The following is a 24,698-nucleotide window of genomic DNA, read 5'->3' as shown; positions in this document are numbered from 1 at the left end:
AAGGAAAGTACCAAGGATTCTTAGTTGATTACTTGGCTCATGTGAATGACTAATTTGGTACTTAGAGGCCGTGTTCTTTTAGCCTTACAAAGAACTGATGCCTGAGTTCAAGTTTGAGCTACTGAAAAGATTCAAAAGAAGCAGTTACTTGAGGGCAGGCCCATTTCCCCATATGGTATGAGCAGTACAAAATTTTTTAAAATGAAAGAAAAGAGAGACCTTGATCTGATGTTATTTTTCATATAAGACATTACAGCATACCTTCATCTTAATTCAGTGTTGGGATTTTGTCCAAATATTCCATCAGGGAGCAGTCACAGAAGGGCCAGTATCAAAGTATTCTGTAGCCAAGTAGTTCTGAGGAAAGTGAAGCACTGAACTGAACATCAAAATATGTCATATCTGGAGGCCACTTCATAATTCCAGTTTGTGGCTGAAGAGGGGTCTGTAAGCTTTCACTGGTCAGCCCTGGTTTCCCCAGAGCAGCTGTGATTCAGTAAACAGAGTGTGTTATTTTAGGAGACAGTAACTTAAGTGCCTGTTGGCCTGCCCATGTCCTCCCCTTTATCTATTATCAGGATTAACAATTTGTGATGATTCTGGACTCCAAATACCGATGATGTTTATAGTCCTTATGTATTCTGGCCCTGTGTTTGCATGTCTCTGAACTGTGCGAAGGTTCTTGGCTCTAGTCTGTAGATATTAACCAAATTCATCGCTAATCAAGTACAGTGGTTTTCAAACTTGTATAGTTAACAGCAGAACCAGATTTTCAAAGGAATTCTGACACAGAACTGTAACATTCCCGTATCTAAACCAGATGAGAGTAGGTCCATTTATTTGTTTTTAGTTGAAGTAGGGCTGGGATTCAAAGGCTCACTATTCAGCCTCCACTGCACTCTTGTCAGGCTTCTCAAGGCATTTCCATAAAACCCTAAATTTTCAAAAATATAGCTAAAAAGTATCTTATAAAAATCCCTGCTTTAGCCATAAAAATTAATTAGATAATACCTTCTGTGGGAACATGGATGGAGCTGGAAGCCATCATCCTTAACAAACTAATGTAGGAACAGAAAACCAAATACCACATGTTATTACTTATAAGTGGGAGCTAAATGATAAGACCTCATGGACATAAGGAGGGGGACAACAGACACTGGGGGCTATTTGAGGGTGGAGGGTGGGAAAGTGCCAGAAAAATAACTACTGGGTACTAGGCTTAGCACCTGGATAACGAAATAATCTGTGCCAAACCCCCGTGACACAAGTTTACCTATTTAACAAACTTGTACCCCTAAAACTAAAAGTTAAAAAAGTAAAAATATAAAAAAATAAAATCCCTGCTTTAGGGAGGGTGGGAGGGGGTGAGGGAAACAGAAGCTACATACTGAGTACAATGTACAGTAGTCCAGTGATGGGTGCACTAAAATTTCAGACTTTACACCACTATACAATTCATCCATGTAACCAGAAACCACTTGTACCCCTAAAGCTATTGAAATAAAAAACTAAATGAGTTCCCCCACCTTCCTCTCCCCATCAAAATCCTTGCTTTAGATACAATAAGAGTAGACAATCTGTGTTCTATATGTGTTAGATGTGTATTACTGGTGAAATGACAAGAGAAAGCAAGATATTTGACTAGTAAAAAGACTAGGAGGCAAGATATTTCTAATATATCAAGCAAACCTTTTACCATGTGACTGAAAGCAAATAAACTTCCTAAGACCTCAGTAGTTTTTGGTTGTCCTATCTGTAAAATTGGTCAATAACCTTCAGAACAGAAGTCTGGTCCAGATATATATATATATCTTTTCCAGATCACTAATGTTTGTATCTAGATGTGCTTCAACCAAAGAGATGTTCTCCTTAAGTAAAATGTTTCTTATGAAGCAAATCACTTTCTCATTGATTTATTAGTTTCTAAGTTATTACCAATGTAACATTTTGAGGCTGGGCATGGTGGCTTATGCCTGTAATCCCAACATTTTGGGAGGCCGAGGCGGGCAGATCACTTCAGGTCAGGAGTTTGAGACCAGCCTGGCCAACATGGCAAAACCCTGTCTCTATTAAAAGACAAAAGTTAGTCGGGTGTGGTGGCACATGCCTGTGATTCCAGCTACTTGGGAGGCTGAGGCATGAGAATCGCTTGAACCCGGGAGGCAGAGATTGCAGTGAGCTGAGATTGTGCCACTGCACTCCAGCCTGGGCTACACAGTGAGACTCCGTCTCAAAACAACAAAAATAACATTTTGATATCAATCGTAATGGAATTCTTCTTTGCTAAGATTTCTCTTGGCCCCTGATTTTTCATTAGAAGTCAAATATTGTGAAAACATTCGATGCAAGGACCTGGGACACAGTGGGCTATGTCCAAGGGTATCAATGATCAAGATAAGTTTTTCCTACTGTTTTTGTTCCAGTTCAGATACTGCTTTATGGCTTCACTCCTTTGGGTTTTTTGCCCCCCCGCTCCTTTTTTTTTTTTTTTTCTGAATCCAGTCCCTCCCTTTGGAGGGGCTGAATTTCTTCTTAGCTTGACTTTCATCAAGTAGATCCATTTGGAGAGGAGAAAGCCATTAGTCCTATCCCATGATTCCACATAATCTGAATGAGGCCAGGCATTGGTGCCCGCGCCTGTAATCCCAGCACTTTGGGAGGCTGAGGTGGAAGAATTGCTTTAACCCAGGAGTTTGAGACCAGCCTGGGCAACATCGTGGGACCCCACCCTGTCTACAAAAATCAAAATTAGCCAGTTGTGGTGGTGTGCACCTGTGGTCCCAGCTGTCTGGGGAGGCTGAGGCAGGAGGATCCCTTGAGCCTGGGAAGTCGTGGCTGCAGTGAGCCATGATTGTGCCACTGCACTCCATCCTGGGTGACAGAGTGAGGCCCTGTCTCCAAAAAAAAAAGAAAATCAGTTACACTACCCAATTGCCTAGTCTTGGGGCCTGATAATTGATGCCTTCTCCCTAACCCCAATCTAATCTGTCACCAGTTTCTGTTTTGCCTCCTATGAATTTATCCTCTTTGCTTTGTTTCCACACATTCTAGTTCAAGTATCTCTCTTGTGGCCCTGCAGTGGGTCTCTTATCTGGTCTCACCCATTCTGGCATCTCTCCTATCTATTCATACTGCAGGCAGAGGAAGCATTTAGAAAAATACACTTCTTATATTACCCACTTAAAATCCTTTGGTGATGTCTTAATCTGGTCAAAGACAGCTGGCTCATAAGGGGAAACTAGGACCAAATCCTTTTTCCTTCAACCAATTAGACCCTCACACAGAAAACTTAAACTTAGCATGTATGAGTAAAACAAAAAAACTTCAGATCCAGTGGGGAGGAAAAGCATATGGCTCCTAGTCCAAGGGACAGAATGGGTCACAGCTCCTAACAGGGCTGACTGCAGCCTTGGGTAGTGGGGGTGTTAGATTGTGGCATACGGGTGGCATATATGGGTCCCTAGTCAAGGACAGAGCAGTGGTTTTATCAAGGGGTATAACCCTTGTATAAGGTGTAACCCGAGTGAGTATCCTATTATGTCAACACGGCTCCAGAAAGTTGTTCAGTCATTTTCATAGTGAGTGCATAAGAGTGACTTTTCTGTACTCTATTATTCAGGTCCACATAACTTACTTGGATCAAGAGGAGACAGGTAGAGACCCCCACGAGTGTGGCAGCGGGTTAGGGAGGGAGGTGGTTCTGGGTGTACCAAGATAGAGCTCCCGTGGAAGAGGAAGGCACGGCCCGTAGTGGCTCTAATCGGGAGAGAAGAGGGAAAGGAGGGACGTCGCTGCCCGAGGGAGTAGTTAATGGAGGAAGCAAGAGGTGCCAGGTACTATTCAAGTAGCTAAGGGGGAAATGACGACTTCTGAGATTGGGTTGTCTAGTAAAGTATGACTTCTTAGTTAAACCTCGAGAGTGGACAAGTGGTAGAGGAAGGGAGGGGTGAAGGCAAAGAACGCTACTCAGTAACGCTCGGTTCAGCAGTGGTGCTGTGGACTGGAAAACAGCTACCGAAGAAAGGCAGGGGATTATTTTTCCTCGTGCATTCCGGCCCAGGAGGCCGCGCCCTTGGGAAAGCGGGTCTCCAGAAGGGCCTAGCTTTCCGTCAGCGGCGGTGCAGACAGAAGACAGCACGGCGCGGTAGCTGCACCGCCTCGACGGAAATCCCGGGCGAAGGGGTGGGGCGGAGCCGGGAAATCCGGAGCTTCCGGCGCGGCCCGGGCCCAACTTCCGGCGTCCGTCGGGCAGCAGCGGGGCTGTCTATCCCGGTTGAGGACCCTGCGGCCAGTGCGGGTGGCTGGCTTTGCCATTAGCGGGGGCCTTTCCTGAGGACGGCGTACGGAGTGTGGGTGAGAAGCCGCTGTAGGACTGAAGAGGAAGAAGCGCAATTGGGGCCGGGAGGCTGCAGATTTTGTGACAGGGTTCGGGAACTACCAGTGGCGCCCCCAGGCCGCCCCTCCTCTCGGGCCGGGCCGTGCGCTCTTGCTCTGTGCGCATTCCCTGTTTTCCGCGTCGGAACCGCCCTCTTTGCAGTGGCCCCGCGCGTGCGCATAGCTGGGCGCGAGGCGCGCTGTGGGTCTCTGCGGGGCGGATCGTGAAGCTAGTGTGTCAGTCATTCCTCGAAGCGTGCTCTTGGGCTGTATTTTGGAGCTAGCGTCCCTCCTGGTCAGTTTGGCGTTTTTAAGGCCCTGGTACTTGGTTTAGAACCGAGTGCAGTGACCAGTCTTGAGGCCCCTTCCCAGCCAAGAGATGGGGGGATGGAAGTTGAATTGGTGCTGAAAGAGTTTGTTGTTGGGGCCTTCCAGCTGTGAACACCGGGATTCATGAGTTAATTCACGATCTTTATTGAACGCCTAAATAACACAGTGGGAAAGGCAACACAGTCCCTTATGCACAGAGCTTAACAGTTTAGTAGGAGAGGCGCGGGCTGGTAACCAGGACAGTGGTAAATGTAGTAGGACCACAGGTGGCTCCTAGCCTAACTCTGGGAGAAAAGGAGTTGGACCCAGAGGAGGCACGCCAGAGGAAGTGATGGTTATCTGAGACTGAGGGCTAAAGGGATTGGCCAGGAGATGAGGGTGTAGAGGGGCCCGAGTAGTTGCAGACAAAAGTCCCGCAACGAGGGAGGCAAAGTGTAGAGCTCTTGGCCGCCTGCAGTACCATGGAACTTGGGTGCTAGTAGAGACAAATGTGTTGGAGAGGGTAAACCAGGACTCTGTCCACCAGTGTTCATTGTTCAGACTTTATCCAGAGGTCAGCGGGGAGTCACTGGAAGAATTTTAACTGGGGAGTGGCTGAATAATACCGTCATTTATTGAATGCCTACAGTGGTTCCAGAAAAGTCTGGAACCATATAGGGAAGGAAAGAAAATTTGTACTTCCCAGGGGTTTTAGGAGGCATGTTTTGTAGCGCCCCAATCTCCCAAGGGAAAATTTGCATTAAAATCTCTTGTTGTAAGTATGCAAGTTTTGAATAATATGTCATAATATATATTTAGATGTGTTTTCTCAAATCCTCAAGTTATACTAATGCTTTAGAACTTTGCATCATGTGTATCCTGTGATTTTTGTAGCCCTTGATATATCCATAATGTTCCCTCCTTGCTTCTCTCTCCCAGCCCTCCACATACATAACCCAGCCTTTCTCTGAGCGGGACACAATTCACAATTCTTTATAGGTATTACTTTCTTTAATCCTCTTATCAACCATTAGAGTTGTGTTATTATTTCTACATTAGCAATGAAGAAACTGAGGCAAAAAGGTTAAGAAGGTTGCCCAGGTTCACCCAGCTAGTGAGTGGAGATGTATACCCAGGCTGTAAATTTATACAACTCCTTTGTTCTTGTCCTTAACCACTGCACTGTTGCATTGTAGGGAATAATTTAGGGCTGGTAATAGGAGATGCAAAGTAGAGAGGACAATTAAGAAGTTGTTTAAATAGTCTAGATGAGAGTTGATTTCCAACTTCAAAAAGGTAGTTTTAAAAACGATGAAGAGAAGTAAGTGGATATAAGACTGTAAAGGAAGTAGAGCTGACATAATTTGGTGTCTGGATTGATGGTGCTGCCAACCACTCATAAGGATGGCTGGGAAAGAGCACCTTTGAGGGTGAAAGGACTTGGATTGAGATGCCCCAGTGATATTCAAGCCCAGATGTCTTCTGAAGTATCTGGAAGTTCTCCTCTTGGGATGAGAGAATATGACTTTTCTTCTTTGCATTGAATATGTACCACTGTCAGTGGTTTATGGCTCTTCTAAGGGGTGTCCCATGTAATTTGTTCCGATTATGGGAGATGGGTATGGACTCAAGATAAACAAAATCAGGCACTACCTTTGAAGCCTTTATAGTTATTTTGAGGGTTATATTAGTATTTTACAATTACATTTTATCAAATACCAGCTTGTAGTTCAGGTAACGAGTATTATACATGTTCAGACAAGGCTTGGTGGCTCATACCTGTAATCCCAGCACTTTGGGAGCCCAAGGCGGATGGATCACTTGAACTCACCAGTTCGAGACCATCCTGGGCAACGTGGTGAAACCCCGTCTCTACTAAAAGTACAAAAATTAGGTGGGCATGGTGGTGCACACCTGTGGTTCCAGCTACTTGGGAGGCGGAGGTGGGAGGATGGCTTGAGCCGGGGAGGCAGAGGTTGCAGTGAGCTGAGAGATAGTGCCACTGCACTCCAGCCTAGGAGATAGAGTCAGACCTTGTCTCCAAAAAAAAAAAAGAAAAAACAAAGTTTTGGACAAGAAGAGAGGTCATAGTGATCAAGTGATCAAGTTAGTGGGACTAACTGAAGAAGAAAGTATATTTTGAGGTATGAGTGGGGCACCTCAATTTTATTCTAGGCCTTAGTCAGTCACTCTCAAATATGTGGTGCTCCAGAAGAGCATTTTAGAGTTTAAAAGGTACGTTCTATGGAACTGGTGAGAGCAAAGAATATAGGCTTTTAAAATGTTTTGGTAACATTAAGCCTGTGTGGATGCTTCAATAAGGATTAAAATGATAAATATGTATTATGACAGTTCCTTGGCTCCAAGTAAGTAGTACAGTTCTTACTTTCATTGCTTTTCTGGTCTTGTTCATATTTTGTTCTTTAGTCACCTTCAGAGGTAACGTTTCTTCTTGAATATTAGATATCTCCCATAAAAGCTGGGTTTTGAGAGAAGCAATTTTAGATTCCTCTGTATATATGAAAAGAAAACGCCTTTTTTTGGTCCATTCTTTTGTAGTGTACTTCAAATAATTTTTTAACTATTACACATCCAAATGGAATCCCTAGGAACGGTCTAGTCTTTTGATGAACAAGCTGTTTTCTGTCTCAGGGAGGTAATAGTTGATGCTGTTGCTTATATAATCCTTCAATTCAAGGTCACAATAAAGATCAGAAATAGAATAACATGTGGACTATTAGAGAAGGTAGGATTTTGCAGTTGAAATTTGATTAACCACAGCTCTTAATATATTTTTTAACCTCTGCAGTCTTCTTTTTCCCTCTTCCATCAGATACATTATGAAAGACAAACAGAATCGGGGATTTACTTAAAATTCAAAATGCCTTGGAGGTGGAGGCTTTTATGCTGAGTGTATAGTAATTGTCTGGACTACTGGACTAATTTAGTTTTTTATAACTATTAAATGTATGAGAAAAAACTGACTAAAATATAAGAAGACTCATTTTTTATTGTGCAATATATCATCTATACAAGAGTATACAAAACATATATGTTTAAAATGATTATAGTATAATTAAAAGCACCCATATTCTCATTGTCTAGGTTAAGAAGTAGAGTATTGCCAGACCTTAGAGGCTCCCTTTGTGCTCCTCTTGGTTTGCATCTGCTTCCTGTCCTCTGGAGGGTAATCATTATCCCCACTCTTGTGGTAATCATTCCCTTGCTTCTCTTTACAGTTTTATCACCTATGTATGCATCTGTATTTTTGAGTACTATAATATGAAACCATACTGTATATATTCTTTTTTGACTTGCTTTTTTCACCCTCTAGTAGATTTCTGAGAGTTGTGTAAGGTGATGTGTATGAATGTAAGTTCTTTCTACTGCCATTTTTTTCTGTGTGTAAATATACGGCAACTTATTTATCCATTCTGTTGTTGATGGACATTTGTATTGTTTCCATTTTCTGGCTGTTACAAATGGTGCTGCTATAGACGTCTTTGTTCATGTATCATGGTACACTGTGAAAGAATCTCTCAAAGGTATACTTGGAAGTGGAACTGCCAGATTGTAGGATATGGTGATGCCAGACTGATTCCAAAATGCTTGCACAAGTATATTCTTTCACTAGCAGCATGTGGGAATTGCTGTTGACAGCCTTTGGTGTTTGCAGACTTAAATTTTGCCCATCTGTAGGTTGGTGCATTGATCTCACTGTGCATTGATCTCACATTGCATTTTCCTGATTACCAATGAGCTTTGAGTATCTTCATTTATTTGCTGTTCAGATTTGCTCTTTTTTTTTTTTTTTTTTTTTTTTTTTTTTTTGAGACACATTCTTGCTCTGTCGCCCAGGCTGAAGTGCAATGGTGTGATCTCGGCCTCACTGCAACCTCTGCCTCCCAGGTTTAAGCGATTCTCCTTCCTCAGCCTCCCAAGTAGCTGGGATTACAGGTGCCTGCCACCATGCCCAGCTAATTTTGGTATTTGTAGAGACAGGGTTACACCATGTTGACTAGGCTGGTCTTGAATGCCTGACCTAGGGTCATCCACCCACCTTGGCTTCCCAAAGTGCTGAGATTACAGACATGAGCCACTGTGCCCGGCCAGATTTGCTCTTTTGTAAAGGATACGTTAAGATCTTATGCAGTTTTTCTATTGGGTTGTTCATCTTTTTCTTAATGTTTATACTTTATACTTCCTGGAATCTCGTCTTTTCCCACGTGTTAGAAAAATAAGTTCTTTTTCTGTATTTTCACTCTCTTTGTGGTGCTTTTGAAATATAGTTGAATTTATCTGTCTTTTCTTCAATGGTTTGTGCTTTTTATGTCTCATTTTAGAAAGCCTTTTCTGTCCTCAAGTCATGAAGATACTCTCCTATCTAAAAGTTTTAGTTTTGCCTTAAACATGTGGTTGTTTAATCTCCTTGGAAAAGAAAATTGTTGTGTATAGTGTGATGTGGGAGTCCAATTTCATTTTTTCTCATGTGGATATTCCATGGTTCCAACACCATATTATTGATCATTTTATTTTTTCTTTACTAATCTGAAACACTACTTCTATCATATATGAATTTTCTACACATATTGGGATCTTTTTCTGTATTTTCTGTTCCATTGATCAGTTCGTCTCCATATGTACTAATACCACACCATTTTAATTAATTACAAGACCTCATTAAGTAAGTCTGGATATTAGGTAAAGCAATGCCTACTTTCTTTTTCTTCTTTGGTCTTGGCCGAAGTGTCTTGGCTATACTTGGCCATTTGTACTGGTGTAAACATTTTAGCATCAGCTTATCAAATTCACAAGACACTTTTTGGGATATTGATTGGAGTTGCATTGAATCTGAGTCTAAATGTTGCTCCTTTGGAAGCAATTTGTCTTTTCCCTTGGCTGCTTTCAAGATCTTCTCTTTGCCATTGGCGTATAGCGAGGGTTTAGATGTGGATTTATTTTCATTTATCTTGCTTAGAATTCGTTGGGCCTTCTGAATTTGCACACTGGTAGTCTTTCATGTGTTTTCTCCTCATATTTTTGATCTTGCCTTTTGTTCCTTACACATGTAGGCATTATGATAATTACATTAGAAAAATAAGAAGCCCTTATAGGGCTGCTTATGCAATCTGTTGTTTTTGTAGGTTCTCCCTTACCATGGCTTGTTTCCTTAGGTTACTTGCTCATCATTCTTATAATTTGATTTCTTTGTGTTGTTTTTTTTCTTTTTTTCTTTTCTTTTCTTTTCTTTTTTTTTTTTTTGAGACAGGGTCTTGCTCTGTTGCTCAAGCTGGAATGCAGTGGTGCTATCATAGCTTTTTGTGGCCTTGAACTCCTGAGCCCAAGCAGTCCTCCCACCTTAGCCTCCCAAGTAGCTAGGACTACAGGCCCATGCTACCACGCTTGGCTATTTGATTTTATTTATGGGATTTCTTTGCTGTTGGGGCTGAAAACTAGTATTTTGAGGGAGGGTTTATATTTGCTGTAGCCAGGCACCTGCTAGTCAAGGTCACGCTAATTACAATCTTGAAGTTTTTCTGAGGCTTATCTTAGGTAATGTGAATTTGGTCTGCAAATTGGGTCCAGCACTGGTTTATGGTTGCAAATTCTCTGCAGCACTTTATACCTACCACCCCTTTGGGCCATGTTTCAAAGCAGTTGATTTTCTTGTAGTCAACTGAGACAAGGTAGAGAGGGAGTGTCTGGGATAGGTTTATTTCTGGCTCACCCTTACAGTGAGGTCTTGGTTTTTAGGTCAGAGGATCTATCTCTTCAGATGGGCTCTGAGTTTATCTTTTATTCCCTGAAGAGGCCCATGGGGAAAAAGATAACTTAAGGTCACATAGTGTGACAGATACGTTTGGAGCCAAAACAGGCCACAGGGTTCTGCTCATCTCCTGAGTTTCTTGCTTTTATTCAGATCTAACAATTCCTTTTTTCCTTGCACCTTGTGGCTTACACACATGCGCATGCGCGCAGACATGCACACACACACACACACACACACACACACACGTGTATAATTTTTTTATCTAGTATTATTAGGCTTTATTTGGAGAGTTAATTTGATTCTTAGCCTGCTATATTATGGAAGCCCAAGTTTAAAGTGAGTTTTAAAAATAAGCATACCAGAGTTTATTCATCAATAAATGTTTACTCTTTCAAAGTAGTCAGGGTACGAAACGATAAGCTTCTACATTGCTCAAGATCTTTTTGGACTCCTATTTTGGAATTGCTTTCTGAGCTAGTACATGTTCTTTGGGATATTTTTATTGGTTACAATTTGTATGCTTTAAAGATGTATATAATTTTGAAAGTGTCAGAATAAAGCCTGCTGAATGAGATGGGTAGTCAAGGAGAGTAATGCCACTTGGAGTTAAAAATAAAATGGAGCCATTGGTTAATGAGGCTGATTTTCATGTATGGCTCATATGCTAACATTGATGGTAATTCCTAAAGAGAAAAATCCCAAAACGTTTTGAGTAATAGTTATTTGAAATAAACATTTCTTATCATTTCTAGTTACCTTCAGTTAACTGGAAAAATAACTCTACTAGAACACTGCATTATTTCTTAAGCATCATGAGTAGTTGTGTCTTTAGTGTGATGAGGAAATATTAGTAGAATACAAATATATATATATGTGTGTGTTTTAGGGATATAGTCTCACTGTGTTGCCCTGACTGCATGGTCATAGCCCACTGCAGCCCCATACTCCTGGGCTTACGCAATCCCAGTAGCTGAGACTACAGGCACACGCCACCATGCTTGGCTACTTTTTAATTTATTTTTTATAGAGATGGGGGTCTCGCTTTATGGCCCAGGCTGGTCTCGAACTCCTGGATTCAAGCAATCCTCCTACCTCAGCCACCCAAAGTGCTGGGATTACAGGTGCGAGCCACTGTACCTGGCCAACAATCTTCTTTTAAAAGAGAAAAATAGCTTCTTGGACACATGCTTTCAAATTTTTTTCATTAAATTTTTATTCCTGTTGTATATCTAATTTTATACATTATTAATAACATTATTTGCATTAATATAACAGGTTTATTATAAATAATGTGCCAAAGATCTATTTAATATTTGTGTGGTATGTCTGGTATATTCTGTGTAGGGAGGTAAATTCTGTTTCATTTAAGAGTAGTTTGTCAGGCGCATTGAACCTTTAGAAAAAGTTAGAAGGCAAATTTAGTAACAAATCTTTGTTAGTAATTTCTTCATCTGAGCACCATCATTCTCAAGAGAAGGTAATATCTATATAGACATTATTTGGACCTTGGTTTTCCCAACTAAGGTGTAAAACCAGTGTGTGTAGAAAGAGGGGTGAGGGGTGGTTCGAGAGCAGATAATCGAAGATCCTGTGTAGCTGTAATGTTTTTTTTGTTCATTACTTAAATATTTATGGTCTGTTCTCTTATTCTTATATAATCACATGTATTTTCCTCATTATTTTTCTTTCTCCTCAAAGCCCACTTTTGCCCTCACACTTCTAAATAGAAGCATATAGAAGTTTTTTCTTTATGAGAACGTATGTACTCACATTCTGTGACCATATGGGGCATAATGTTATGTGTATGTCTCTGTAAGTGGAATTAAGGGTGTTTAGCTTGCTGGTTTTAGGGTTTTTTGGGGTTTTTTTGCCACTCTTCTCCAGTAGGAATCTCCTCGCCTAGCACAGGGTCAATAAACTTTTTCTGTGAAGGGCCAGATAGTAAGGCTTTGCAGGCCAAAAAGTAAAATTGAGAATGTTAGGTAGATATCTAGTTAACAGGAAAGAAAATTTTTTTCTACAAACTTTTTCTTTTTTTTTATGAAATGAAAAACATTTATTTATGGAACTAAAACTTTAATTTCATATTATTTTAAGGTATCACAAAATATTCTTTTGATTTCTTTCCCAATCATCTAAAAATCTGTACTAGTTCATTCTCACGCTGCTGTGAGGACATACCCAAGACTGCGTAATTTATACAGGAAAGATGTTTAATGGACTCACAATTCCACATTGCTGGGGAGGCCTCACAATCATGGCATAAGGCGAAGGAGTAACAAAGGCATGTCTTACATGCTGGCAGGCAAGAGAGCATGTGTGGGGAACTGCTCTTTATTAAACCATCAAATCTTGGGAGACTTTCTCACTATCACTAGAACACCATGGGAGAACCCACCCCAATGATTCAATTACCTCCCATTGGGTCCCTCCCACGACACGTGGGAATTATGGGAGCTACGATTCAAGATGAGATTCGAGTGGGAACACAGCCAAACCATATCAAAATGTAATCAATTATCAGCTTACAGGAAAAGACGAGTCTGGAGCATCACGTAGTTCCAAAAGCAAAGAAGTGCTCAAAAAACAAAAGGATGGAGGCACAGGAGCCAACCTGAGAGAGCTCTCAATGGCCAAAGCTAAAACAATTTTAGCAACAAACTAAATGACATAGTATTAGCTTATGGCACAAAGAATAGAATAAATATCTGTGAGCCCATACTGATTACATAAAATAAATGATTGAGTAAATCAATGGAGAACAAGTCTTTCTCACAGAAGAATTTGAAATAATATATGAGGACACTCCTATTTTTAGAAGGTGGAGTTTAGTTCCTCCCTACCCTCTTTAATGACTCAGCCCCAAAGAATAAAATGTGAAAGGGAAAAATACGGAATGTGGAAAAACCTGGCAAATATCATAATTTATTAAACTAGCCTTCTGTTGATGGTCATTTAGGTTGTTTCTTATCTTTTAGTATTTGAATCTAGCAGTAAGTAAAAAAAGATAATATATCAGGACTGCATTGGATTTGTGCAAGATTGTCTTAACATTAATTGACCCCATTGACAGCTTAAGGGGAAAAAATGTGATCATCTCATTGGATACAGAAAAAGTAGTAGGTAAAATCCAATAGCCATTTATGACAAAAATTTTTAGCAAACTGGGAATAGAAGGGAACTTTCTTAAATGGCTGAAATATCAGCAGAGTTCTACAGCAAGTTTACTTAATGTTTAAATACTAAAAGCATTCCTTTCAAGAACAGAATAAGGATGCATGCTATCACTACTTCTATTCAATTATGGAGTTCCTAACTAGAATAATAAAACAGAAAATAAGAAAAATAGAAAAATTATCACTTGTGGTTGGTAATTATTGTCTACATAGAAAATTCTCTATGTAGACAATAATTTTCTATGTAGATAATAACTACCAACTACAAGTGACATTTTTGTTTCTTTTTTTTCTTATTTTAGAATTAAGAAAGTTTGGGGCCAGGTGTAGTGGCTCACACCTGTAATCTCAGCACTTTGGAAGGCCAAGGTGGGAGGATCACTTGAGCTTAGGAGTTGGAGACCAGCCTGAGAGACATAGGAAGACCCCATCTTTACAGAAAAAATAAATTAGCCAGGCGTGGTGGTGCACACCTGTGGAAACAGCTACTTGGGAGGCCGATGTGAGAGGATTGCTTGAGCGTGGGCAGTCGAGGCTGCAGTGAGCTGTGATCATGCAACTGCACTCCAGCCTGGGTGACAGAACAAGGCCCTGTCTCAAAAAAAGAGTTTGGAATGGTCAAAGGATATAAGACAAAAACAACAATAACAACAAAAAATGTATTTTAATACACCAACACCAAACTGTTAGAAAAGGTAATTTAAAATAATTTAATATAGCAATGATAGAGTTGTGTCTACAAATATATGCAAGCCATTTATGTAGATATTTATAAAACTAAAAAAATTATGTGAATGGAGAGATACAGTATGTTGATGGATAGGATGGCAATTTAGTAATGATCTTAGTTGTCCTGATATTGCTCTGTAGATTAAATGTAGTTCTAGTCAGAATCCCAAAAGGTGGATCTTGGTTTTGCTTTTGGTAGAATATAAAAGGCACCAACATGGCTGAATCTCAGAAATACAATGTTGACCAAAATAAATCACGAAAATTGTGAAAGAATGTGTACATTGTGATTTCATTTTTGTAACATTCTAAAATGGTAAAACTAAGCAATTGGTAAAAAATATGAAGAAAAGAAAGAAAATTATTATCACAAATTAATTGTACCAGTTACTTCCAGGAAATTTAACTGACCAGGTTCTTACAGAAGGCTTCAGCAATATTGCCATTAGTTCTGTTCTTAAGTTGGGGATGAGGTAGATACATGGAATTTCATTTTGTATAACTATTACCATTCTTGAAGAAAACATTCAAACTGTTTTTCATCTGCTGTCACACTAACACAACAACAGTCAATACAGAAGACTTCTGTGACCCCAAAATATGTGGAGGTTTTTCCCCATCAGCAAGCAAGCAATCAGTTCTGCAGCAGATACCAGTTGGTTGTCCTCCAATTCAGTTCCAACACTGTCTACCTGGAGATAGTGTCAGATCCCACAGGTTGAGGGCTTAGTCTCCAAGACTGCCTCCTCCATTTTCAGACACCAGTCACGAGTCCTGACCTGTGGAACTTCTTACTGACTGGCTTCAGGTTGAGGTTTTCACATGTCCCACTTTGGGTTTGATTAGTTTACTAGCACAGCTCACCAAATTCAGGGAAACACTTACTTACATTTATCAATGTACTACAAAGGATTTTTTTTTTTTTTTTTTTTTTTTGAGACGGAGTCTCGCTCTGTCACCCAGGCTGGAGTGCAGTGGCACGATCTTGGCTCACTGCAAGCTCCGCCTCCCAGGTTCACACCATTCTCCTGCCTCAGCCTCCTGAGTAGCTGGGACTACACGCGCCGCCACCACGCCCAGCTAATTTTTTTTTTTTTTTGTATTTTTTAGTAGAGACGGGGTTTCACCATGTTAGCCAGGATGGTCTCGATCTCCTGACCTCGTGATCCACCCACCTCAGCCTCCCAAAGTGCTGGGATTACAGGCGTGAGCCACCGTGCCCGGCCAACAAAGGATTTTTTTGAAGGATACAAATTAACAGCCAAATGAAGAGATACATAGGGCAAGGTCTGGAAGAGTCCCCAGTGAGAGCTTCTGTCCCCATGGAGTTAGGGTGTGCCACCCTCACAGCATGTGGGTGCATTCTTGTTCACCCTCCTATCAGCCTCCATGTGATGAGCTCCCCAAAAGCCCCCATGGAGCTCTATCAATGGAGACTTCATTGGATAGGTATGATTGAAGTACGCGCAACTGTGTCAAAATGTGATTGAATGTAAAGGGTATGATCTAAACCCAGTAAGGCCTGTTTAGATTGTTCTTGACCCCTGTGCAGCATTCCTTCCTCCAGGGTATGAGACAGAACCTCTCTGGAATGAGGGTCTTTTGACCCACAATCAGATGAGAGTTCTGCCTTGGGCAGATGAAAGGTGGGCAGGAGAAAGTCAGAGAGATTCTGTTTACTTCAACAAAGGCTATGGGAGTTATGAGCCAGGAATCGTGGACAAAATCATTTTGTATATTTATATATCACACTGTTATTAGGTATGAAAACATCCTTTTTTCGCCCACTTTGATAAGAGATCTCCTATTAACTTATTTTTCTCAAACTTTTTATGTTGAAAGTTTGTAATAGTGCAGTAAAAACCATATATTCTTCACCTGAAGTCACTAATTGTTAATTCTTGCTCCATTGGCTTTATATTACTCTCATGCATTGCATTTAGATGCCATGTCTCTTCAGACTCCTTTAATTTGATACAGTTCCTCACCCAGCCAATTGTTTTGTACAATTTTCTTTAGTTCGAATTGCCTGACTTTTTCCTTATGCTTCAACTTGGGTTGAACATTTAAGTAGGAATCCTGCACAGGTGATGTTGTCTCTCTCAGGAAGCACATGATGTTGGTTTGTCCCATTACTAATGGTGTTAATTTGATCATTTGATTTAAGGTGTATCTGGCAGGTTTTTCCACTGTAAAGGAATCTTTTTTTTTTTTTTTTTTGCGAAAGAATCTCACACTATCGCCCAGGCTGGAGTGCAGTGGTGCGATCTCGGCTCACTGCAACCTCCACTTCCCGGGTTCAAGTGATTCTCCTGCCTCATTCTCAGCCTCCCTAGTAGCTGGGATTATAGGCAACTGCCACCATGCCCAGCTAATTTTTGTATTTTTAGTAGAGATGCAGAGACGCGGTTTTTACCACGCTGGTCTCGAACTCCTGACCTCAGGTGATCCGCCCGCGTCGGTCTTCCCAAAAGTACTAAGCCACTGCACCCAGCCCTATTCTTCTTTTTTTTTTTCCAACAGGAAGTTTATTTAAACACCAAGATGCTTGACTTGAAGGGAAAAATAGGATTTTTTTTTTTGAGTAATTTATCCCTACTTAAAGACAGATTGCCCTATACGTAACAGCTACGCAGAAAAAGTTATAAAATTGTCTTTGGTTTTACATTGATAAATGAAAAACATTAAAATTCTCCAATTGAACAAGATATGCAGGGATTTTAATGGGGTTTTTGTTGTTGTTGTTGTTAAAACAGAGCAAAATAACTTACTGAAATGTAAAGATAGCTGAATGAACATGCCACTAATGGAGAAAGGGTATTTTCACAGAATCAGTATTTTTCCCCATCCCATCTCCACTTGATGTCAATCAGAACATACCATTGGCTATTTAGTTAAAAAAATGAAATATGCTTGTGCACATATACCAGTTACTTTGTGTACTGTAAAAGAATGGGGAAAGAGGAAAGGAAAGAATAGAGAAAACTAGTCATCAGGATGTGGTGGAATCAGATTGCCATTTTCTGATTGAGAATGTAAGCTTGGTCTGTAAGAACAGAATTCTGGAGTAAAGAAGCAGGTTCCCTTTTCGCTAGACACCTCGTCTGCTACTGGAACACATCCATTGTATCTTCAGCCTCCATTTCCAAATGTGCAGGTATGTCTGTTTCAGTGATTGATTGCCCATCAAATTGGAATCTCATCTGCCTCATTGACAATCCCTGTCATTCACAATAGTCTTTCATTAGTTTACCAAGTGGTGTATGCCTCTTAATCTTAAACTGCACCACAGAACCATTCTGCCCTGCCACCTTCAAGTTAATATGATCGTTGTTCTCAGTTTTGACTTCTTCCTTGGGCTTTTTGTTGGCCATGGTGACTGCCAGAGTCTCCTCAGCTGCCACTTCACAAAAGAGGTACCATGTCTGCACCAAGAGTGGCAAAAAGGAGGAGGTGGCAGTGGTGGACGAGGGAGAGCCACATATTCTGTTTCAGGTTACAGCAGCAAAGAAGGGCGATGAGAATATTTGCATTAACATAACCAAAGATGAAGAAGACTCTGCTAATGATTTAGTCCTTTCATCCACCCATTCTTTGGAGTACATTATTCTCAGGTTTAAAAATAAAATAAATGAATGAATTGTTCACCAGAGTTCTTTTTAAAAACCTGAAAGTAAATAGTGATACCTCTGTAAGCGTTTTGCTTCCTATAGTTTTAATTCAAGTGTTTTTTTTTTTTTAAAAAAACCTAAGTATTGTAAAAGGTTTATGGATCAAATTTTGGATTTGTAATTTTTAAAACGAGTTTTCTCCAAAATGGAAGCAGCTTAACACTAAGCAGGATCTTTCTGGATATGAGTGATATTTTTGAATACTTACCAGTTTTTAATTGTCCATTGTTTCCTAAACTGTATTTTTAATTTCATTTGCTCTCTCCTAGGGAATGAAGGATGGCAGCACGCCGTGCATTAAAAGCTGTTTTGGTAGATCTCAGTGGCACACTTCACATTGAAGATGCAGCTGTGCCAGGCGCACAGGAAGCTCTTAAAAGGCAAGCTATCTTCCAGGTTCAGCTGACAAATATGTTTGTAAGTGCCATTTTACCGCGGCAGATCATTAGCTAAATGGATGGCCTTAAGATGGCATTTTACCATCTTAACCATATATAGGAACTGCCTTGGGTTTAGCTAGAAGATGTATGCATTACAATTTCTTCCAAACATTGTTTTCTAAGCCTTTATTAGGTTTGGCCTTTTGATCCAGTCTTTTTGTTCTATATGTATGTCATTTTCTAAGTCAGTAATATAAATGTTGGAATGACAACTCAAGAGTCTACAATGTGGAATAAATACCATTGGAAAAAATCACAAATGAATCCTGGAATCACAAAATAAAACACACACAGACAGGCATAATGCTGCTCTTTCTTGTTTTACCTAAGATCTAACATTGATTGTGCAACTGCTCAAATAAAGTTTAGCTAAAGAACTTGAAATTTTTGTGTTATTTCCATCAACTAAACACTTTTAAAGGCTAAGGACTGTCTTATATTTCTCATGTACCAACCACAATACTAAACAGAAGTCTGGATACAAATGAGACACCTAGTAAAAGTATGTTAAAGTAAGCGGAATGTGAATGTTTGCTTCTGGGTGTCCTGAAAAAAAAACCAACTAATCACAACAGAACTAATAACATATATTAAGGATCTTTATCCTAAAATAATTTAGAGAAGTTTTCAAAATCAGCAATACTTAGTATGTGGTACATGTTTTCCAACCTTAAAATGTTCATAGTATGGTGTTAATCAGAAAATCTAGTGACTCATAGGCCAGGCGCGGTGGCTCACGCCTGTAATCCCAGCACTTTGGGAGGCCGAGGCGGGTGGATCACCTGAGGTCGGGAGTTCGAGACCAGCCTGACCAACATGGAGAAACACCGTCTCTACTAAAAATACAAAATTAGCTGGGCATGGTGGCACATGCCTATAATCCCAGCTACTAGGGAGGCTGAGGCAGGAGAATCGCTTGAACCTGGGAGGCGGAGGTTGCGGTGCGCTGAGATCGTGCCATTGCACTCCAGCCTGGGCAACAAGAGTGAAACTCCGTCTCAAAAAAAAAAAAAAAAGAAAAAATCTGGTGACTCATATCACAGTGCCAGGTATTAGGGCAAAAGATTGACACAAACCTCACTTTCTTTCAAGGAGCTTACCTTTCATTTGGGGAATCAAGAAATACATACTTATATATCTGGCAGGCATCAGTTGGGAGTTACCAATTTAGTTAGGAGTCATGATGTTCATTTTATAGGTGGAGAAGCAGTGGACAACATGTTGTTTAAAGTAAAAAAAAAATCTGTTGCACGGTTGGACTTTATCTTGACTCCTTAATAGGGGAATGGATGTCTGTTAATCAGTGTGCTCTTGTTGGACAGAGCTTTTACTGCTTTACAGATGAGCTTTCTACTGTAGATTGAAAGAAAAATCTTTTTACATCTGGTGAACAATGACATCTCTAAGTAGCTATGTAAACTGTAAACCTGCCATTCTGGAGGGGCAAGAGGCTACACATTGTCATGTTGCTGGCCATAAAAACATTTGGCACAGTTTTAACAAATTAGGAGATTTTATAGGGCCAGAATGTAAAAGCTGCCTTTTGACTTCTGAATTTGGCCCTCTCCAGGTTACGTGGTGCTTCTGTAATCGTTAGGTTTGTGACCAATACAACCAAAGAGAGCAAGCAAGACCTGTTAGAAAGGTTGAGAAAATTGGAATTTGATATCTCTGAAGATGAAATATTCACATCTCTGACTGCAGCCAGAAGTTTACTAGAGCGGAAACAAGTCAGACCCATGCTGCTAGTTGATGATCGGGCACTACCTGATTTCAAAGGTAGGGGAAATTTGGAAAATTTAAAGATTGGATATTTATATGTACTTACAAATCATTTTTAAAACTGGATGTTTAGAGATGTTTATTCTGATTTCCCCGTTTTTCTTGAAATATTTGATAATACTGATATTTTGAATCTAAATTGGCATTTCCCAAACCTTTTTTTGACTGCAATCCATAGTAAGTGAAACACATTACATAGTAACCTAATACATATCTATATGTGTGTCTTTACGTAAGTTAAGCAATACTTACTCTTGCTGTATAACATGCATTCTATTTTCTTTTTGGTTTGATTGTTTGTTTGATTATGATGCTGTTTAGAGCCCTCCGAATTAGTTTTACAGTCTAATAATAGATCACGACCCATGGTTTGAAAAAACACAGATCATAAAACCATAAAAACCCTAGAAGAAAACCTAGGCAATACCATTCAGGACATAGGCATGGTCAAGGACTTCATGTGTAAAACACCAAAAGCAATGGCAACAAAAGCCAAAATTGACAAATGGGATCTCATTAAACTAAAGAGCTTCTGCACAGCAAAAGAAACTACCATCAGAGTGAACAGGCAACCTACAGAATGGGAGAAAATTTTTGCAATCTGCTCATCTGACAAAAGGCTAATATCCAGAATCTACAAAGAACTCAAACAAATTTACAAGAAAAAAACAACCCCATCAAAAAGTGGGTGGAGGATATGAACAGACACTTCTCAAAAGGAGACATTTATGCAGTCAAAAGACACATGAAAAAATGCTCATCATCACTGGCCATCAGAGAAATGCAAATCAAAACCACAATGAGATACCATCTCACACCAGTTAGAATGGCGATCATTAAAAAGACAGGAAACAACAGATGCTGGAGAGGATGTGGAGAAATAGAAACACTTTTACACTGTTGCTGGGACTGTAAACTAGTTCACCATTGTGGAAGACAGTGTGGCGATTCCTCAAGGATCTAGAACTAGAAATACCATTTGACCCAGCCATCCCATTACTGGGTATATACCCAAAGGACTATAAATCATGCTGCTATAAAGACACATGCACACATATGTTTACTGTGGCACTATTCACAATAGCAAAGACTTGGAACCAACCCAAATGTCCATCAATGATAGACTGGATTAAGAAAATGTGGCACATATACAGCATGGAATACTATGCATCCATAAAAAAGGATGAGTTCATGTCCTTTGTAGGGACATGGATGAAGCTGGAAACCACCATTCTCAGCAAACTATTGCAAGGACAGAAAACCAAACACTGCATGTTCTCACTCATAGGTGGGAATTGAACAATGAGAACACATGGACACAGGAAGGGGAACATCACACACTGGGGCCTGTTGTGGGGTGGGGGGGAGTGGGGAGGGATAGCGTTAGGAGATATACCTAATGTAAATGACGAGTTAATGGGTGCAGCACACCAACACGGCACATGTATACATATGTAACAAACCTGCATGTTGAGCACATGTACCCTAGAACTTAAAGTATAATAATGGAAATAAAAAAAACGAACACAGGTCAAAATTACTTTGAGTATTATAAGCTAATCCTCAGTGCAGGCACCACTAAATTAACTTGATTAAATGAGATACACCAGGACCTCTTTGTTTAAAGTAGATGTTATTCTGGATAGTGTGAAGTTTTTACATTGAACATGAAATATTTTTCAATCAAGAAAAAAGTGTTTCTCTTTGGAAAAATCAACTGATTCTGAAAGAATATCATAGTTGTATGAAGCTTTGCCACATTGCTTCTTTTCAGAGAGGATACTTAGAGTGCAATGGCACAATATAGAAAATGGAGTTTATAAGTTCAGCATGGCTATAGAGTTGGGCAGACCTCAAAACTAGTACTAATAGGAAATATGCCAATGTATCAATCAGAATTATTATTTGCAAGAAACAGAAACCAACTTTGCTGAATTAAACAAAATAAATTTACTAAAACCATCTGAGTGCTGACAGGAATATAAAATGACACAAAGCCTATGGAGAGGAATTTGGCAGTAGCTAGCAAAATTACATATGAAGCAGCACTTGTAGGAATCTATCTCTAAAATATAGATACAAAAATACACAATGACATGAACAAGGTTATTCATTACTACCTTATTTGTAATAACGAAAGATTGGAAACAACCCAAATATTCATCAGAAGGGACTGATTGAATAAACTGTGATATATTCACAAAATGGAATGCTTTGTAGTTGAAAAATAATGATGAAAAGTTCTATCTCTTGATAAGGAGTGCTCTGCATAGGATATATTAAATGAAAAAAGTAAGATGTAGAAATCTTTACACATTTTCTGTGTAGGAAAATGAGAAGAAAATGGATATACATATGTATTTGTCTTATATTTGTAAAAAGAAGCCAAAGAAGGATAAATGAAAAACTAATAAAAATGGTTACCTAAAGGGGAAGCAAGGGAAGAGGGGATGGATCAAGATAGGAGGCTTTTAAAAAAGTCCCCATTACATAATTTTGACTTTGGAACCATGTGAATATTGTATACAATGAAAAGACGATTAAGTGAAAAACCAGCCTCCAAATAGAAATGAACTTAGGTCTGTATGAGGTTGGTGGCATAACCACTCAGAGAAAATAATTACTTCAAATGACTTTAAAGTACAGTATTTTGACCTGTTCATTCATAGTGGGATAAATTCTAAGGACGAAAGAACTACAAAGAGATCTTAAACTGCGTTCAGGAGTCTTATTGTTATTAGTAATACTGGTATTTTTTTTTAATTAAAGGTATATATAGGAAAAAGCAAAGTAGTAACTATTAGATTTTAGTGTCAGTGAAAAGAGATGCAATAATAAAAATCAAGTAAGTTAAATACAAGCTGTGTATGACTACTTTTGAATAGAAAATATAGTTACCAACTCCTTTTTTCTTTTAAATAATACATATTATGTAATCTTCCACTGTAAAAACCTAAAGTAATGACAACCCAGTGCTCAGACTGTGGTATCTACTGTCAATTCCCACTGTAGTTCTTTGGAGAAATTACTGATTTCAGATCTGGACAGGCATGGTATGAGTCTGGAATAGCTTATCGTGTTAGCAAAGAAACTACTGGAGAATACTCATGGCTACTGGTAAGGAGGAAGTTGGAAAGCCTGGATATCTGCAGCCAATAAGAGAGGCAAATAGGAATTGGCATATGGATAATCCATGGAACCTTTAATCAGACCTTTAATAATGGTATGGAGAGGCTGGGTGTGGTGGCTCACATCTGTAATCCTAGCACTTTGGGAGGCTGAGGCGGGTGTATCACCTGAGGTCGGGAATTCGAGACCAGCCTGACCAACGTGGAGAAACCCCATCTCTACCAAAAATACAAAATTAGCCGGGTGTGGTTGGCACATGCCTGGAATCCCAGCTATTCTGGAGGCTGAGGCAGGAGAATTGCTTGAACCCGGGAGGCGGAGGTTGTGGTGAGCTGAGATCGCACCATTACACTCCAGCCTGGGCAACAAGAGCAAAACTCCGTCTCTAAATAAATAAATAAATAAAGTTGTAATGGAGAATGTACTCGTTTGATTGTCATGTCTGAAGTTCTGTTATAAGATGCCAAGGCCTTAAAACATACTTTAATTTTAAAATAATATTTCTGAAACTAAAAGTAGATAAGGCATTATGCAGAAAACTGTAGACTCTGCAGTGCATTTCATATTAATCATGAATGTGTTAACCTCAGTTGTGTCAATTAGAAAGTCTAATTTCCCTTGCCTCTTAGATTCTCAGTCCCTCATCAGTTGCTATCGATCTGATAGTTCATAGGGAACTCATGGCAGTTATTGTTGATTGTAATCAGTAAAGCATTTTGAAGTAAGAAATTGTCATTTGTTTGAGGACATCAGGTTACAGTTTTCAATTCAGATCTTCTGGTTACTTAGTACCCTTAAGACTGTGCACAAGGAATATGGAAAAATATTAGATTTTCTCTCTTTTTCCCTCCCAACCCCCATCTCCCTCTCCCTCTCCTTCTGTGTACTCTCTTATACTTCCAAAGTACACTGGGCAGGATAATCTGTTAAATTTTAAATTATGGATACAGCAAAAGTTTGCACTTGATTGACTAAAACTACTTTGTTTTAAATGTGACATTGCTTTTAATTGCATTTTCAACAATCATTTTTTTTTTTCCATTCCCAGGAATACAAACAAGTGATCCTAATGCTGTGGTCATGGGATTGGCACCAGAACATTTTCATTATCAAATTCTGAATCAAGCATTCCGGTAAACCTAGCTATTTATTTTTCATCTGATCATAATAGTTCCCTTCTTCCTTTCCTTTTGTCATTGTCATGAATGGGTTTATGTGTTTTACTTTCTGGCCACCTAAATTGTACATTAGGATAGACATCTTCAAGATCAGCATCAAATAATATGTATTACTATCTTGACTTTTTTGTGTGAGTAGT

The 24,698-nt window shown here is 39.6% G+C and overlaps 1 protein-coding gene and 1 pseudogene across 11 annotated transcripts in view; one reads left to right on the top strand and one right to left on the bottom strand.

Annotated features, from left to right (window-relative positions):
- The first annotated feature begins 4,195 nt into the window (after positions 1-4,195).
- HDHD2 (haloacid dehalogenase like hydrolase domain containing 2) overlaps positions 4,196-24,698 on the top strand; it is a 43,147-nt gene continuing 22,644 nt past the window's right edge. The window contains exons 1-6 of one of the 11 annotated variants that reach the window (XM_024350838.3): positions 4,205-4,353; positions 13,932-14,324; positions 17,454-17,515; positions 18,299-18,409; positions 20,040-20,248; positions 24,429-24,513. In XM_024350838.3, coding sequence (XP_024206606.1) covers positions 18,309-18,409; positions 20,040-20,248; positions 24,429-24,513 — 395 coding nt within the window. In that variant the 5' untranslated portion in view covers positions 4,205-4,353; positions 13,932-14,324; positions 17,454-17,515; positions 18,299-18,308. Of the gene's footprint in view, positions 4,354-5,622; positions 5,683-13,931; positions 14,325-17,416; positions 17,516-18,298; positions 18,447-20,039; positions 20,249-24,428; positions 24,514-24,698 lie in introns of all 11 variants that reach the window. The other 10 variants (XM_063796085.1, XM_016933650.3, XM_016933651.3 and 7 more) reach the window with 10 other exon arrangements.
- On the bottom strand, positions 17,466-17,732 carry LOC104003147 (small ubiquitin-related modifier 2-like; annotated as a pseudogene).

The sequence above is a fragment of the Pan troglodytes genome, chromosome 17 (genome assembly GCF_028858775.2).
Source record: "Pan troglodytes isolate AG18354 chromosome 17, NHGRI_mPanTro3-v2.0_pri, whole genome shotgun sequence".
Lineage (NCBI taxonomy): Eukaryota > Metazoa > Chordata > Mammalia > Primates > Hominidae > Pan > Pan troglodytes.
This window is presented reverse-complemented; position numbering and strand designations above follow the sequence as displayed.